Raw genomic sequence first — 19,357 nt, forward strand, 5'->3', positions numbered from 1 at the left:
ATGAAAAGAGAGTAGTATCTATCTGTAACAAAAAAACCCTGTATGCAACCAGCTGTCTAATGAAGCCTTTTATGCTTAGGATGTAACCTTGCTACCTGGTTTGCCAGAGCAATTCAGGACTCCTGTGAGGCCAATATAGCTGTTCCAGATCTAGAGCCATCTAAGAGCTGTAACTTGTTCCAGTGAGGAAAAAAATATTTATAATGTGTACTGTGACAGTGTTTGAATGTGAATTATTAGTGGTCAAACCTTCCTCGAGTAGGTGAAAAGCTTCCTGAATTCAGCGGAGTGGCACTTTGTGAATTTACATCAATGATGTGATTATAAAGTGTATGCTAAATGGTAGGAAATCATCATTTTACAAACATTGTCTGCAGGTATAAGCAGCTATAGAGAAACAGCATAGGAGATCCTTCCAAAAGGGTAGTACATACCATAGAATTGTCATCAGACCGGGTTGATGTCATTGCAGTGACACACAGCTGAAGCTTTACATTTACTCTTGGAGCATAAAAATGATTTTAAAATCTTAGAGACCAAAGGAAGAGACTTCCTTTGAACAATCTGTTAAAGACTTTAAAACACAATAAAGTATGATTTGTGCTTTTCTTTTGTAAATATAGTTGAAAGATGTGTACTTTTTCAACCAAAAATACAGGAGAAAAAGTGTAAAAAATCAGTTTTGCTTTATAGACAAACAAAATGTAAATTACTTGCCACAGGAAGCTTCTAGCAAAAGACACATTCTGAATTGATTAAGATGTACGTAAGGACCTTAAAAGAGCGTGTTGAAGCCATGAGGAAGATACATATTAATTTCTACACACATTGAATAAAGGTGTAAGCTTCTTGGAGTTCCATTAATTTCAGCTGGAGTGACTCATTATGGCCAATATGAAATCTAGTCCAATGTGCTATGGGCCTCATCTGCAGAAAAATGTCCCAAATGTTAGCACTTTGATCGGGGAGGCAAATCCAGTATTACCTGTATTAGGCTTGTTATAATGATCTTTACCTTCAAGGCTAGAGGGACTGAGTTATATGATATGCCAAGCCCAACAGAATGGGCGAACTAAGGAGCATTTTTATGATATGCCATTAAATCAAGTTTTGTACTGTTGTTTATCACCATGCTATTAAACATCAATGTTTCTTTTTGCAGTGTAGCTACTTTTTTCAATAATGGTACTGCTGATTAGGACATCTTTATGGGAGGTGTAACTGAGCAGTGAAAACATGTTTCTTTGTTTCGTGTAGCTTCCTCCAGCTTTGCAATGCAACTCGAAAAGGAGAATTATTGAGAGATTCAAGAAGTCCCTCTTCAGTCAGCAGAGCAATCCTTGTAATCTGAAATCAGAAATGAAAAAGGTGTAGTACACCAATTACTACTTGTGGTCTACTTTCTCTATTCTTCTGTTTCAATTAAGTTATTGATATTAATATCACAAAAATATGTGTAAGATTACATTTTTAAAAGGAAATATAATATTCTCTAGTTATCCTTTATTTGGATACTATGAATTTTAAGAAAGCACTGTCCTGGAATGTCTTGAATATAGCATACCTCATCCTATTATTGCATACTGTGTCAGCAACAGGTTAGTGTCATCAGTTTTCTGCAGATTTGCAAGAATGGCATGACTAAAGAACCATGCCTGCATATTTCCCAATGACATGCTGGGTGCTCTCCAACAGAGAAAGAGCTAATGACTAATATCAGAATTTCTAAATATTCTTCAAAATCTCCTGAGAAGACTGTAGTCAGCAGAGGATCTGAAAATGACATCCTTGGTATGTGTGTACTGTCGGAGATGAAGCTAAGATATTTAATTTTTGAATTGATGACAAAGCAGTTATTAGGTATGTTACTGTATCTAAAAATTGATGACAAAGATAACTTATTATCACTCACATAATTCTCCTGTATAATCTGATTGTCACCTACTTGCACTGAATTGTGGAATCTTCTAAGCCATTGTTTGCTACGGAATGGGCTGACCCCAAAGGCTAACTCCTTCCTGTACCTTTGTAGCAATGGAAGATGGTTACTTAGTGTTTACATTGGTAGTACACTTGAAAGATAGTTAAAGATGCCTCTCTCTGAGCCATCAGTTTCATGCCAATTTGCCCTCCTGTAAATCAAGCTGGGATTTACATGAAAAAAATTCCTGGTTTTCAGCCATAACATTAAATCTAAGGAAATGTTTGCTAATTGTGTATTGGGTTGATGCTTTCAGGAAAGAGTGCCCAAAAATATAGTAAATATGGTAAACCTATTTATTTATAAATTTATAAATGTTATCAACTGTAAAATTATGTTAGCTTCAAAACTATTGGACTTAAACCTGAAGAAAAGGGAAGTAATACACTATTTATGGTGGTACATTGAGGATGTTTGAAATACTGAATGTAATTCTGGGCATTTCTACCTTGAAGGAAACAGTTATAGAAATATTAATAGAGAGCAACAACAAAAAGCACAGTTAGAAGGATGGGGAATTGATAAGCATCGGTGAATGAATGGTACATATTTACCAAAATCGCCACCATAGTTATGTGGGGTAAGGTGGATATCATTTGGAGGTAATAGGAAGAACCTAAATAGAGAAAAGAATTAGGCTGAACTCTTCCAGCAAGTGTTATGAGGTTGTGCAATTTCTGCAAATAAAATTTAAAATACTTTTTTTTGACTATATTGAATTAGAAAATCTAATTAGAATAACAGACAAAAAGATTCCTCCACTGATCAGTGGTGGGATAAAGGTCTTTCAACAACAGATACTCTTCTGGTTTTGTAACTGGAAAAGTGTTAACATGCTGCAGAAATGCATGACTGGAATTTCTTTTCTGCCCATAAAGATATTTTCATGTCAGAGTTGTTACCAGTAGGTATTTTCAAAACTAGATATTTTTAAGTTTAATGTCAATATCCTTCTTCACACAATCAAGTAGCTGAACTGACTTTCAGGTTTCAGAAGCACTGAGAGCCCTCTAATGGGAGTTATACCACTTGAATGTGGACTAACAATTTCACTTGAAGTCCTAGTTTTGAAAACCAGAGTCATCAGCTGTTTTTCTCCTAGGTTCAAGGGAATACGCTCCCCTGTTTATCTTCACACAAATGTATAGTTTATGACATCTTCTTCAGATAGTCTAAAGAATTCAGTGCTTTATACTAAGTGCAGGTTGACGGCTTGCAATGTTCAGTCAGTGTTTCTGGAGAGAAGAGAAGGTACGATGTTCATAATTGTGTTCACCACTTTTTCATTGATCTAAAAAGTATTGAAATCTCCTTTGACTTTGAAACATAGGAAAGGGTTAACTGCCTCATATAAACCTAAAGTTTTGTTAAAAGGGAAGGGTGGAGATTTCAGGTGTCCTTTGCTTTTTTTCTCTCTTTTTTTTTTTTTTTCTTCCCCAGTTGCTGCAAGGTTCTCCTGAATTGATTGAGCCCAAATTCTTCACAGCAGATTGGCATGTGGTACTTCTCTCTTCAGGTGGGAATATGTTGCTTCCAGATGACAGAAAAGGTAAAGAAAGCAACAAAACCTCTGTAGTGGCGTATGTATTTCTAATAAAGTGCATGGTATTAAAGCAGAAGGAACTGCTGCTCTAAGACCTGTCTTTAAAGACAGTACAGTTATGTTGACTATACTGATTTTCCTTATCAGTTTTTGTTTGTTTCTTTGGTTGGCTTTTGTTTAATTCCTAGTAAGATTTGCAGTTTACCACTGATGGAACATTCTACTATTTTAAGAGAGTATACTCTGGAATTACAAAGAAATATCAAAGATGCAAATAACACATTTCATCCATGAAAATCAATAGAAATGTTTGTAACTGAAAATATCCTACGTAGGATTTACCCGTCCTTGCATGTGATTTTTAAACAAACTCTATTTAAACCCTATGTTGTTCCTCTGTCATATTTGAAACGGTTTTACTGGGATGACTTAATTACCTAGCTAGATCAAGCCCTACAAACTTGAGGAGGGAAATGCTACATGCTATACCACATCTGTATAGTGTAAAGTGTATACATATACTTTAGAAAATGAATAGTGTCAAATATAGTGATACTCAGAGTGACAAATCATGAACTCCATCTTTAATCAAACCTACCATCACTGGCATCATCTGGGGTGGGGAACAGCAATTACTAGTTCAGAGACTTTTTTCACCATAAGCCTCTTTGTGCAATGGAAATAAGGGAAATGTGCAGCCTATATTTTGGTATTTGTGCCATTTCCATTCTTGTAAATACAGGAAAATCTATGTGGCAATCTGTGGACTAGAGGACATAGTAATGTTAAAAATTGTGATGCCAGAAAGAAAGGTGAGAAACTTTGGTTTTGCTGGCCTTTGTATTGAAACTGGCATATCAGTTCCATAGCTTATTGCAAAGCCTGAAAATAATACTACGTGTCAAGGGTGGTAGTTGAGTAGGAAATGAATCCCTAACAATCACTGTAAAGATATGCTTTATTTTGTTCATGGAGACAGCAATGCAATTTGATCAGATGCTCAGTATCTGTAATTTTTGGGTGTCTTAAACTGCAAAGAATACTTCTGTCCTCACAAATTGCTGCTGGCTGCCCTTTCCACTATAAATTGTAAGTGGGGAAGAATAAGAAAGTTGCATTGCTGTGTTCTGCTACATTAAGTATTTAAAATATCTCCCATCAGTTAGAACTCTTTCATAATGTGATAACATCGTGTGCCTCAAGTGTTCACATCGTGCCGTAAGGTGCCTTCCACCTTTGCAGGGGGTCATTGTGGTCGGTGGAATAAGCTGCTGATAATCCAGCATCTCTCTTGCCATTGCATTTGTAGTGGAATTGCTAAGAAATGGATGAGGGAGCATAAACCCCACGTTCAGTAGTTTAACATTACTTGCCTTTTACTTTAAGGTATTGTTGGCACTTTTGACATAGCAGAAGGAATGACATATGAACAGTTGCAGGTAAGCTATAAATATACCTATATGTATTAATTTATTACTTTTAATAAAGATAACTTACTGAAATTAATTTCTTTTATCTTGTAGACTCTAATTGAAGAGGTTCTAGAGGAAAGTGGTTATTACAATTGCTATTCTAACAGGTGAGCCTGTTCAATTTAAAAAGAAAAAGTTAATTATGATGTGCTAAACCCAAATGTATCATCTGCCTGTTTATGTGATTGCAATTTCACTTTGTGCAATACATGGTTTATTGTAATACGTGGATGCATGGACTGGGAGAAATGTACATGGGACATATTAGCTAATCTAAGCAAGTTTTTCTTGGCCACATCTGTTTTCTTCACTCAGATGATAGAGTGGTACAAGTTTGGCAGCAATTTCCTCACATTTTTCCCATATAAAACCACAGCTGAACAAAAGTTTCATTTAAATAGAAGTATATTTTATTATAATACTCTACCATTACAGGGTTGAAAGGATAAAGCTGACATATTTAGTTAAATATTTGAGTACAGCACAACAAGCAGAATAAGTGATTGCTAGCACAAAAGTGCAGGGGATGGAAAAAAAAAACCCCACGGTCTTTGAAACTAGGCAAATGCCTTGTCCTAGAGATGGTATATCTTTCCTGCAGGAAGCCTTTGAGGAACACAAGAAAGAAAATAAATGAAAAATGTCATTATAGTCCATGACATAGGCTTAGCATTTCTCATTCTTTTTACCTGCTAGCCTGTTATTTATCATCTCGGATATTCTTTAGCGCAAAAAAAGTTCACTACTTCCATCAAGTAAGTCTGTTCCTGGTCTTTGCAGTAATAAACGTTTTAAAGCCTGGGAGACTGCAGTTAGGTTTTCTAAAACAAATAAACAAGCACACCCCCCCCACACACACCCCAACTCCCTTATACAGATATCAAGTGGGTTTAAGAATTTATAGTTCCTGGTGCCACAGTGATATTTTTTCAGTTATTTATTATCTCTGCAAACTTTTCTGTATGGATTGGCTCTAGCTTGAGAAGTTTTAAATGTTAGTCTGAATATTTTTATTGGCTACTCATTAAATTGGAATTCCAGCTTCCAAGTGTCTTGCAGCTGCCAGCTGTAAGTATTGAAAAATCATAATTCAGCACTCCAAAAATAAAATAATAATTCACTCTTTAAACCTTCAGGGTATACTTGAATCATGTTTACAAATCACTTTTGCAGCCATGAGCTCTAACAAATTTGTTTATAAGTGTTTTCAAGTATTTTAAATTTTTGCCCTAATCACAAGCTCCCAAGATTTGGTGCTGTAGAAAAAAATATCACGCAACTTATGAGGGGGGGAAAAAACCCCAAAACAACTCTCATTTTTACATCAAGATCTAGCAAGTCTTATTATAAATGTGTTGTATAGGCATTTATCTCACAGACTGGCAAAAAGCATCTTATTGCAATTAACTGAAATGAAGCAGGTGTGTGCTGAATATGGACTTGAGTATTTTACACAAACTACTATCAAAATAAGATATCTATTAATGGACATCATAGAATCGTAGAATATCTCAAGTTGAAGGGACCCATAAGGATCATTGAGCCCAACTCCCTGCTCCTTGCAGGACCTCCTAAAACTAAACCATATGACTAAGGGTGTTGTCTTTGAACTGACAGGCTTGGTGCCATGACCACTTCCCTGGAGAGGAGACATAAGAGAATATTTTCCTAGCCACATGGGATGACAGTGTAGTGTAAGGTGTTCTCTATCCTATGTTTATCCTGCAGAAGGAAAAGGGGAAAAGAGCAAGCAGTACATTTCCACACAGACATAATGTCAGGAGAAGGCCAGTGAATGCTCAGCATCCTTCTTCACATTGGTGGATATGCTATGTATTTGATTTTCCCAGGAGAACAGGAAAATTGGAAGTTGCATTGTGTTTCCCCTGAGTAATGCAACTTCTTCAGCATCGCTGATAATCTTATCCGCAGTCAGTGCTGATTTGTGCTTTATTCATGGGACTTGTAGGAAAGACAAAAATGATTTTTAGAGTGGGTGAAAGGAACAGAGTGAAATCTCCTTATAGGTATGAAACTCCTTAGAAGTTTAGAAGTATGTTGTCTAGATTTGATTTTCTTTTTCTTCTTGCTTAGAATTATTAATGTGTGCATGTAATAGATACTGTTGTAGACTTTGACCCACTCCATTGCATGTGTGTCTGTCACTCTAGCACGTCCTGGCTCTAGCTGGAAGATAGAAAACAGCCATACTGCAGCGCAGTTGTTGGTCTGTCACCAGCAGCAATACATGCCCTTGATTTTTCAGTATGCTTTTGAATCCTATTACCTGCTGTGATGCATAATTACGTTTGGTTCCCCTGTCACTATTAAATTACTTCCTTTCCAGACAAGGTTCTACTCCCGAATAACTTACTATTTTTCCTTCTCTTCCAGAAAATTGACAGACCATGCTTTGGCCTTGGCTGTGAAAAACATGTCTCTATTTCCAGAGAACTTGACGTGTTTTCTAAAGTATATTCTGCTCAATGTCATTCAGAGCTTTCAGAACTTAAGTGTTTGTTTTTTTTTTTTTTTTTTTTTGCTTCTCACAATCTCTCCAAATAGCCAAACAGTCTAGTTTTGATAGCTGTCCAGTATTGAATGATTCATTTGGCTAGTAGACACAGAATCATTAGGTTTCGCCTCAAACTCTCTAAAGAGCTCAAGCAAGCTAGAAGGACAAATCACTCTCCCAAGCTGCACTGCAAGTCAATTATTAGTGTCCACCATTATCTACCATGCAGAATTTGGTTTGCAGCCGTCAGAGTAACATCCTATCACCCATTCTTGCCTAAAACTGGTTTGAGCCTTGCTTTACTTCCTCTGTTTTATACAGTGAAACATTTCAGAAGCAACTGCAAATTTTCCAGCAGAAATTCAGTACATCCTGTACCTTTCCTGGGATCTCCTTCTTAGAAAAGCGTTCACAGAAAAGCTTTAGAAAAACGTACTGGGAGTAATGAATATATGTATCTTGTTTGCTTTAGCAAGATATAGGGCAATACACATTTTTTTAACTTTCTTAGCTTTTTTTAAAAGCATTTAGTTTAGATTCAGTTTTTCAGTTTCTAAGATGGGAAGTTGTAATGATGCAGCATGTGTGGGTCTTTCACAGTGGAAAGAGAATGATAGTGTTTCTAGCAGGAAACAAATTGCCTTCCCTTCTGCCCTTAGTAAGTTTCTAGCTCTTCTAATAGAAATGTGGGAAATTAAAAAAAAAAAAAGAGAGAGAGAGAATTCCAAAGGCTCAAAAGTCATCAGAAGGCACATAAGAACACCACAAACTTCATTTGTGAAGTTGCAAATTTTAAAAGAAGTTTCTTCATTTTAGGGCCAAATTTCTTCATGCTTTCTGGCCAAGTTAACTTGACGGTATCATTTCCATGTGTTGTAAGGCTACAAGGTGAATTCTGTTTTAGAACAAAGAATTCCACAGCTGCTATGCAATGACATGGGATGTGTGCTATTGCTAAAAGCACTATTAAATGCAGAATAAACAGTTAGATACGATATAGCATAATGCAATCTCCTTCCTCGTTGTGGAGCAAGCACACTTTATAGAGGAAACATTCTGAAAATATATATTTTTTTTTAATTTTCTGGTTTTGGGGGATTTGTGTGCATTGTCTTTTTTTCCCATTGCTGTTGCCCCTTGCTGTGCCCCCAGAATTCCAGGAATATATGATGGGAAACCAAACCTTAAGTGAGGCGATGACATGAATATTGTAGAAGGATGAATAAGCTATATAAAGGGTTAAAAATTATTCAGGCAACTTGATTGGGTGATGAGAGAAACATGAATTCTTTAGAAACTGAGACAGCTTCATAAGAAAAATGTCATGCTTCCCCCCCCCCCATGTTCATTATAATAGTAATTACTATCTCAATACCAGTCATTTCATGGGGATTAATGACCAGCTGAGGATAATGACCCTCACCTTTATCTTGAATAATCAACTTGTGCCCATTTATCACTAATCTCCTGAAATTACTCAGCACTCTGATTGTATTATTTATACAGAAATTTGGTAAACATGCATAAAAAAACCCCTGTAATGTTTCAAAGTTATTCTATTTACATTCGTTGTGCCACTCTTTCTTTTTTTTCTTCTTCTGATTTAATAATATACTGCACAAGAGGCAAGCTCCTTGTTGTTTGTGAGCCTGTTTATGAATAGGACAATGAATACTGTTTTCAAACTTTCATCATGCTTTTTTTTATGTTGAAGTAGACATATCATACCCAAATTGATGCAGAAATCTATTTTTAATAAATTGTATTAAGAGACTTAATCCACACAGAAACTTAGTTATATGAAAAAAGATTTGTTATAAATAAACAAAAATAGCAATGGTCAGAGACAGGAGTTGTGTTCAGCTGAGTGCTGTAGCTCTGTCATGGTTTAACCCCAACCAGCAGCTCAGCACCACACAGCCACTCACTCACTCCCCTGCAGTGGGATGGGTGAGAGAATCGGAAGAGTCAAAGTGATAAAACTTGTGGGTTGAGATAAAGACGGTTTATTAGGTAAAGCAAAAGCCACACACACAAGCAAAGCAGGACAAGGAATTCATTCACCACTTCCCGTGGGCAGGCAGGTGTTCAGCCATCCCCAGGAAAGCAGGGCTCCATCACACATAACGGTTACTTGGCAAGACAAATGCCATCACTCTGAACATGCCCCCCCCTTCCTCCTTCTTCCCCCAGCTTTATATGCTGAGCATGACGTTGTATGGTATGGAATATCCCTTTGGTCAGTTGGGGTCATCTGTCCTGTCTGTGTCCCCTCCCAACTTCTTGTGCACCCCCAGCCTACTTGCTGGTGGGGTGGGCTGAGAAGCAGAAAAGGCCTTGACTCTGTGTAAGCACTGCTCAGCAGTAACTAAAACATCTCTATATTATCAACATTGTGTTCAGAACAAAGCCAAAACATAGCCTCATACTAGCTACTGTGAAGAAAATTAACTCTATCCCAGCCAAAACCAGAACTGGATCATATGACCAGAGGTCTGTTTATGAGAGAAATGTTGTTTCAGCATTAGTTTTGTAGGAAAAAAAATGGTTGCAATACAAGTAAGAGTAGAAGGAAATAGTCTTCATAACCAAGTGCATATAGTGATATGTTGTCAGTTATAATTTTCATAACTTCGCTCAGTTCAATCTTTTCCATTGTCACTGAAGTTTTAGAATTAGACAAGCAACCATTTGTGTAGTTAGAAAGATCTGTTTCATGAAGAGGAAAACCGTCGAGTCTGGCTCTAATGATAGCTATACATTTTTAACTACTCAAAGAATAGCTCAAGGTATTATTCACAGAAGAATAATATAGCTCAGGAATGACAGCAAATTCTGAATTTTGCCTGTTAGAGGCAGCTCTCATTTGTATTGGGTCTATGGTACATGGGTACATTGTTCAAAAATAGAAACGCATTAATGGAGCTTTTTCTAGCTGCAAATTCTTACCATGTTATCTATTCTTCAACATTAGTGCACCTTTTTAATTGTGCAACATGACTAATGGATTCAAATTTGTATTTAGCTTAGTTAAAGTTTTTTTAATATTGTAGAACATGCCAAACTAGACATTAGATGAAAGTACACAGCTCCAGTGCTCCTGGAATCTAAAGTGGATTTTTTGCCTCAGTGATATGTAGGTGATTTAAGACATTCTGCTACTTGTTATTCTATTCTGGCACCACTTCCTACTAATGTTGCTTGGCATTTTCTGTTAATTGTTTTCTTCTTCCAAATGGCTGTCTGTGTTGATTCTCATGTCTCATACATACACAAGAAGATTGTTTTGGCCAGCGATGTTTATTAGGGTCATACCAGGAATCTGGTATTGTATTTCTCCCCAAGGAGGTAAAAAAGTCTGCCAAAGCTCAGCAGTACTTTTTTTTCTTTTTCTGCTAAACATCCGTGGCTGCAAGAGACTGAACTCCCCACCTGCAGTTCTGATGGCTATCAGCTGAGGGTCTGTGTGGCACTCTAAGTATGTAGCCCTATTCCCACCGACCAGCATTCACTCTATCTTTTGAGTCAGCTGTCCTTCCACTAAGAGGCAGTATTGGCCTACCTTTCCCAAGTCACAGATTCTACAGAAATTAGAAAAAGGAGCAGCAACATGAAAACATGGGGTAGCAATTGATTCTAGCTTCAGTTTCAGCCAGCTCCTAGGGTAAGGCAGTGAGTAGTCCTTGTCACATTGATGAATATAGAGTGTTCCAATGACAATGAAATGTGTGGCCTAGAGATGGATTAAAAGACGCTTTCTGGATAGAGTTCACCACTTCACGTGGCGATAGCCACACTGCACCTTTTCATGCTTGCTAGAGAGTTGTTACAGCTGCACCAATATTGGCTGTACTCAGAAGATGCATGTGCCAGACTTCCCATTAATGGTATAATGGAGCTCCAGAGAAATAATGACTACTAAACTAGGGAAATGTATGCCTTAGATCCTAGGATATTAGCAGCTGTGCATGTCAAAATCAGATGGCTAAGTATGAAAAACTTACTGCTAACTGGATTTTTAGAGAATTGCAGGAATGTTCTGGTCACTTCAGGGATGGCCAGTAATCTAATGACACAGAAAAAGGATTTGCATTTTTGTGCTATTACAATACCATAACAAAACACTTTTCCCTAGTTAGTTAGTCCCTTTGGTTAGTAAGTCAGTCATTATTTTAGGCTATTTTTCCTGTGAAACAGAATAATGGGAACTGTAGCAGAAGCTGTTTATTGCTCTAGCAGTTAATCAGCATCAAGACTACTAGATCTGGCTAGTATCAGAGCTGCTAGGTATAAAAGACTTAGATGTAGAACCTGGCTGTAATTCATGAGATGATGTTGTGCAGAACAGAGAAGAGAACCAGGGATCCATCTGGTGCAAGTACCAAAATAATCTGATCATGTGGTAGGACTGTCATTGACACAGAACCTCTCACCTCACTCAGCTGAAGATTCTCTTTAGCAATGAGATACGCAGAACGGTGCATTTCATCTCTTGTTGGAAAAATGAAGGAGCATCTGCCCTGAATTTTGGCTGACTGGTAGATACCGAGTCATTGATACAGTTCAGTGGTGAATACACAAAATTAAGTGGTCTCCTGACAGTGGAAATGCCTGAAATCCATGCTGTCTGTAGAAAAAGCACATGTTTATGAAGTTGTCTGTCAGCATTTGGACTGTGGGAATGACTGTTTTCAACACTATGCAGATGGCTCTGATCCCTTGCAGAGATCACATGCCCTGAGCTCTCAGACATTCTTATATGAGCTTCCCATCTTTGAGTAGAAGCATCTGTCATCACAGACTTGTTTGGCTGAGATAAGATGGGTTTGCTCTTGCAGTTCTGAAACAGGTCTTTCTATGAGTTTGAGGAAAAGATTTACTTTGAGACTGGCTTCTGTGTGTCTGAGATGTCTGCTTGCTGAGTTCTGGTATAGAGCATAGATAAAGCCTGTCAAATACCATCAAATAAGAAGGCATCTTCTTACTCAAGGTGGTTCAGAAAGCTCACTGTAATCTGGAATCATTCTTGCTCTAGCAGTCCTGAACCTTATACAGCTGCTGTGAAATAAACACTTTGAGTTGAAGTAAAAAGGAATTTTTCTTTTTTCATTTGAGGCTTTAATGGTTTGGTCCAGGTAAAGCAGTTTAGTGGAGAAGAATGTAATACCTTTCCATGTCAGGGTAAGATGCTGTTGAAACGAGTTTTAGGAATTCTTAGGTTAAGTGAAAGACAATCTGAAAGTTTTCAAAGAAATGGAAGACAGGATTGGCCTCAGTGCTCAGAAATCAGGGTCGTACAAAGATAAATTCTTTTTAACTGTCTCAAGATATCCTTCATGACTGCAGCTAGGGGAGGAATTGCACATTGTTACACAGGTAGCTGTTTCGATATAGCAGTGTAAGATACAACAAAAGCTATTCTAGGATGTCAGTAACTAACAGGCACAGGATTTCTCTGAATACTTTGTGTCCCTTGTCCTCGAAGACTGCCTTTTTGCTAGCAGAACTTGCATTTGCCAATAAAGGAAAGTCAGATCTTCATGTTTCTGACACGATACTCCATAAAGATAACATAACTCTTAGGCCTCATCAAAGTATCAGCCCCAGTTTTGAAAGTTAATTTGAAACCTTTTACTTAAGACCAATCATCTGAAAATTATGTAAAAAGAAGGAATAGCTGTTTGGTATACTGAGATTTTTCATCTGTAAACCACCTTGATCTCCTGAGCTTTCCATGTTTCCATGGAGTCCTGTAGCTCTAGAAATCTGCACCATGGAAGGAGATGAAAGATTTTAGCCATTACAGCACTGGATGAAGGCATTGAAAATATGAAGCTTTGCCCTGTATTGCTTGCCAGTATTAAAAAAAAAATTCTAGTGAGGTTTTCTTAATTAACTTGTGTGTTAGAGCATGGATTTAAAATTTGGCCAAGAAGGTACCAGATATGACTTTCACCCTTCTCTTAGAAATTTGTGCCAATGTAACCAAGTTATAATTTTGAAAAATCACAGTAGGTATATGCTTAACAGTAGCCTTAATAGAGCACTGAAATACTGTCAGATCAAGTCTAGACATCAGAACAGAAAGTTAGTCTGTCTGATCATCTTAAGGTCAAAGAAATGGTAAGTAGCAACTGATGAGAGAGAGGCTAGGAAGTGAGCAGTAGATATCTAATCTAGACATCTAATACAGAGCTAAGAACAGCAGGAGATAGAACGTAGGAGTCCCAGAAAGGAGACCGGTATGGGGAGAAGGAAGAACCAGCTGTAGCTAGGAGTGACCAGGTGAAGAGAATGGTTTGAAGTAAAGGCAGATAGTAGAAAGGGTAGGCACATAGAGCTGGGATCAAGCTCAGACAGCTGGAGCACTTGAGTGCATGCTATTCTCTTTTATATTGTAAGAATGTGTATATCGTTATCATCTGGTAGTGGTCCTCACAGAAGGATAGCTACCCATATCTGCGACAAACTATTTATTAACTTAAATAGCAGAGTCTGTGCAGTGTAGTTAATGGTTTCAATGAACCGAGTTGGTGATATCACATAATGAAATTCCTGGAGAGGGGTTAGTTTATGATGTAAAAATTAGGAAATAACATACAGAAAGCTTTACATTAAGTATTCTTAACTATATTGCAGAGGTTCTGATTCAAGAAAGACATAGAAAGTACTTTTAATGGGAATCACGGAAATATTTTAGTTGTGTGACTACAGCCAATGTGGCTTCATATGTATTATATATCTATATATAATATATCAATTATATAATATATAATATAATTGAGGCAATTTTCACCTATATAAAGCTGATGGAAGCAGCTCCATCACTTTATATGCTAATTTTCTATGTAGCAGGCTAAAGAGGAATTAGAAAAGGAGAAAGAAGCGATGTTAAAGACTTTCTTTCAACTAGTTGTCCATAGTGCTGAAGTCTCTGGAGATGTTACATCAGCAACATAAGTTAAAGCTGGCCCACAAATACATTATGTTGCATTCAGGCCTCATTGATTAGCTGTGGGAGACCTTTGCACCAGGCTGCTCTAATTCTATTTGTGTGCAGACTAGTCCATAAATTTTGAGTCAGAGGATCATTAGATGAACTAATTCCCTATGTGTAACATAAATGATAGAATTTCATCCAGAGATTTCTGCATCAAACCCTGTTGTCAACTCTGAACTAAAACAGTTCTTTTGATAGACTTCTGAGGTTCTTTGGTTTTAACATCATGCCTGTACATCAGCTTTCTGCTGATTCACCTGGTGACCATGAATAGTGGGGAATTCTTACTTCCAACACATACTAACTACCAATTTTCCCCCCCCCAGGTATCTCTGTTATCCAAGGGAAACAACAAACTGTCCAGCAAAAGAAGAGAACTTGTAATTCTGAACAAAGGGTTCAGAATTGTTCCTAATGAAGTCAACCTGCCTGTACTTCAGCTGAGGCTGCCTGATTACCAAAGGGGCAACCTTTGCTCATTAAATAGCATCCAGATGGAATTCCAATGTGGGACAGCTTCAAGAGACCTCACATGATATTTCAGGATGATACTGTTAACTTTAGCTTTGTTTACAGCATAAGCACTTTACAAGGAACATTGGGAAAGATGCTTCCAGTTTTATACATTAGGAGGAAAACACAATTCCCAACAGTACATATCTTCTATTTTTATATTTTTTTTAAAGAATTGTTGCATAGTCAGGCTTTCTGGAATGATAGTTCAAAGCCTGTAACCTTATTTATGTCCATGTATGTCTTCCATGGAAAGAAAAAGAACTTTGTAATATGACCAGACAGAAAATATATGTAGGTTCACTGTACCAGAATTAGAAACAGATTAAACACCATCAGTATGATTTTAACATTTAGAAGGAATTTTTCTACTTATGTTTGGATGGTAGCAAATTCTAATGCTGGTGTACGACATGTTAATAGTCATTATTTGCAACTGGCATAGCTTCTGAAAGGACTGTTATTTTAAAAACAGCTGGTTTTACTGCTATTTCAAAATGTCTGTATATTATATGTCTATCTTTAGGCATACATTGTATAGATCTGTGTATATAAAATGTCACGTACATTCACATACATCTCATATGCACATTCATTTACTGTTTAACAGACTAAGTAAATTAAATGCATGCTTTGCTGCTAATCAAAACTGTAGTACTTAAAAGCACTTTCAGAATTTCAATGTTTATTCACTCTGTATTAAATGGAGATAAAAATGTCTCACTGCAGTAGCAGAGAAGCTATTTTTTGTCTACAGTTTAGTAAGGAATACTTATTAAGTACGAAGGCTTTTCTCTACAGCTGATGCTGTGGCAATCATAACTGTTGAAAATAACCAGAACGCACTTCATGATATAGCTCTACTAACTGTTGAAAATTATTAACATTATGGTCATCACATGATTACTCACAAGTCATTTGATACAGATGTATGTTGTGTACTCTTCATAGGCTCGCAAATCTTGGTTGGTTTGTTTGCTTTTCCCCCAGTGGTTTGTTTGTAACTATAAATAGCTAACTGGCATTCATTTCCTGACAATTCAAGTGTATTATTTCACCTGTAATGTGTGACTTCAACATCCCGAATTGTGAAGCAGTGAAAAAAGACCCAAGGGGCAGTTTAAAAAAAAATAATTAAAAATCTATCCTCTTTTCAGATATATGTAATGTGGAAAGTCATTGGGTGCTATCTTTATATCTATACAATGGTACAGTAGTGATAGCAAAGGTCTGTTAAGGGTCAAGTCATATGATTCTTAAGGTACCACCAGCAGGTAGTTACAGTTTCCACCATGAATCACCATAGGTGATGCATTTTCTGCAATGTTACCACTAAAAATTAATTACTGTTCTAGTTCAGACTGTTAGTTTTCCTTTGCTAGAATGGAGAAAGGGAATGCAGTGTGGTTAAATCCGATGGATTATAAAGTAAATCCACACAATATATGGCTGCCAGTGGAATTGATTACACTGATATTTTATCCAAAAAGACTTAATTTAAATTCAACTTTGATATGCTGGTCCTACTCAAATTACATAGGAATTCTTTTCCTTTTCCATTATCATTTTCCGTTTTAATAGTATAAAACCAATCTACACTTAAAGTAACCTATTTTAATACTTTTTTGTGGAAATGTCTTATAATTTAAAAATACCAGAGTGCACCGAATGTCTTAGAAATAATTTGGACCTTATTTCAAGCATGTTTTGAACTATCATTGTTTATATTTTGTCTGGATTTGTGTGATAGTGTAGTGTTCATTCATATGTTTTTGTTGAGAAATAGAGTATAATTAATTACTCTTACTGTGTTTCTCTGTAATGTATTTTTAGCGCTGTTAACTTTGAAGCAAACTTTCTTGGTTTTGTGACTCTGAAAAGTGGAATACTAGCTGTTGGCCAGCAGGGGAGAGTAGAATTCTCCCCAGTAGCCACAAGGGGAGAGTTGGATTGGTGGCATGTACAGCTTGCAACCACCAAGGCAAATCAAGCCAGGGAATCGGTGGTCTGTTCTGTTTCTTTCCTAGTGTTTGCTGGGATTTTTTTTTTTTCTCCTTGGCTGCAACTGCACTGACATGCTGGCTGTTGTAGGAAAGAGCCGATGCATTTTACATGTAGGGCAGTTAACTGCCAGAGAAGATTCATTATCTAAGCTGTTAAGTAACTTATGGCATTAGTACGTAGATGTACTCCTCTGACATCAGGGTCCATTGTGTTTCCCATTGTATGAAAAGTAATAAGACCCAGTTCTGCCATGAATAATTTCTGTATGGTTAAATTCTGCATAGAAAATATAAAGCATATTTAGGGAAACACAGAAAAAAAAAAAAAGTTGCCCAATATCATTCAGCAAATCATCAGCAAGTTTGGGAATGGGACCTACATCTCCTAAATTCCAGTCTAGTGCATAACTGGTATCCTTCGAGGTGCGTATCTTTTTTTTCTTGTATGCTTGTAATCTTTAATGTAACATGTGCAACAATCAGACAAAAAAGCATAGCTGTACTTATTAAGCTAAATGAAAAAGATTCTGCAAAGTTCAGTACTAACAAGGTTGAAACGCTGTACTAAACTACAGCTAACTTTTGATTATTCGCAAGTTGATCTAAACTGTGACTTATGTAGGCCTTTCCTTCAGTTTGCTTGGTGGCAGTGAAGTATCTGAGATTATATAGTATTTTGTCTTCTGTTATTTATACTTGCACCTACTTTCTACAGTCATCTGATTAGAAGTACTTTCTCAGGAGAATGACCTGTGTGTGTATTGTGTAGCCTGATTTATATATGTTTTGCTCTGAATCATTTCCTAGTCCCCTGTCATATCTCTGAATAGTCAAATGTTGACATTGGATCAAATCATTAGTTTTATTCCATTAGGCAATTCCTGTTTACAGTCACAGAATAATGTATTTAAAGACTGTATTTCTTAGAGTCATTGTAACTTATTGAATTACTGCTTGATTATTGGTATTTCATATCAAGAAATTTGACAAATAAATCATGAACTTATGGAATTATGTTCATTAAAAAAGAAAGGCCAACCACATTCCGTGCTAAAAACAAGAAAGCTTCTAGCATTGACTTCTCCAAACTGAATAATATACACAATTTTAGCATGTATGAATTCTATCCTGCTTTTAGGAAGAACTGGCAATTCTGAATGACTGCATTTTGGGATGTATGAGAGAGGAAAACACTTGAGAATGTTTGGTTTTAACTGTGTGAGTTCTCCATGCATATGAATTTAAAAACTTCTCAACTGAAGGTTTCATCGTTCAATTTGTCTAGATAGGCAAGAGCAATTGGAAAGAAAGATCTTCTAATTAATTTTGTTTCTTGACTTGCAGGAAGCTAAATCATAGGAATCCTTACTGTTCAACTGCTCTGAACAGGAGACGGTGAGAATCATAATGAAAGAACTAGTGATTTAAAAATATTTGATATTTGAGTCCTCAAATGTCTTACAAAACTGAAAACTTACATCTATTAAGGTTTTGCTTCCATAATTGAACTAACCATCCACTGTCATATTTTGACCTAACCTCTTTCCCAGCATCGCTATGTTTGTAATTTCACCAATCAGGACATGTTCCCTGACTTAAGCTGTAACTGAACTTACTCAGTTTTGCTCAAAATTTAGACTTACCATAGCTTCAGTACGGTCTTTCATCTGCCTCCATCTCCATTGGTGCAATGTAAGCAAGTATAGATAGAGTTGGGAGTTAGCCTCAGCAGTGGAATCAGTAGTCTGCTAGACTCAGTCTTGTTTACAAATAAAGAGGAAGCACATTATATATATGTGTGTGTGTGCATATAAAATATATATCCATGGGTTTTTTTAATTAGTATAGTTGAAGCAGTCTAATTCACGAATCATTATTAGTCTAGATCTGTTGCAGAAAAAGAAAGAATAATGTGGTTAAAATTTCTTTGCAAACACTTCTTGGCTTCTCCCTGTTTTGGGGGGTTATGCTCACCCTTTCACTGCTCCTCTGTGTCCCAAGGTCAGTGGTTTTGTTCTGGTGGGGGTGTCACCATGAGCTGTCAGCATCTAGAGTCCTGTGCCAGGAGAAATAGGATGTTCATATCAATGGTTCCTTCTTCCTCGCTCTAGGATCCACCACTAGGGATAATTTTTATGCATTTGCTAACACACTTTTACACCATTTGCCATGTCTTCATTGGCCTGCAGCTCCGTGATACATTTGGATTTATAACATATGGTGCATTTTACACATACTGGATATGGCTTCTTTTTTGTCTTAGCTATGCCTAAACCCAGTTTTGTCCAGGTCTGCATTTCGTTACACGTCATGGGTAAGTGCCTCATCTC

The 19,357-nt window shown here is 36.9% G+C and overlaps 1 protein-coding gene across 10 annotated transcripts in view; it reads left to right on the forward strand.

Annotated features, from left to right (window-relative positions):
* The window catches only part of NEK10 (NIMA related kinase 10), a 107,322-nt gene extending 89,315 nt beyond the window's left edge, over window positions 1-18,007 (forward strand). For 6 of the 10 annotated variants that reach the window (XM_054818120.1, XM_054818118.1, XM_054818124.1 and 3 more), the window contains 5 exons: window positions 1,258-1,368; window positions 3,422-3,530; window positions 4,911-4,963; window positions 5,048-5,103; window positions 14,838-18,007. In XM_054818120.1, the coding sequence (XP_054674095.1) occupies window positions 1,258-1,368; window positions 3,422-3,530; window positions 4,911-4,963; window positions 5,048-5,103; window positions 14,838-14,895 (387 nt within the window). In that variant the 3' untranslated portion in view covers window positions 14,896-18,007. Of the gene's footprint in view, window positions 1-1,257; window positions 3,531-4,910; window positions 4,964-5,047; window positions 5,104-14,837 lie in introns of those variants that run through there. The other 4 variants (XM_054818125.1, XM_054818126.1, XR_008576055.1 and 1 more) reach the window with 3 other exon arrangements.
* The last annotated feature ends 1,350 nt before the right edge of the window (window positions 18,008-19,357 follow it).

This window comes from Grus americana, chromosome 2 (assembly GCF_028858705.1).
Source record: "Grus americana isolate bGruAme1 chromosome 2, bGruAme1.mat, whole genome shotgun sequence".
Lineage (NCBI taxonomy): Eukaryota > Metazoa > Chordata > Aves > Gruiformes > Gruidae > Grus > Grus americana.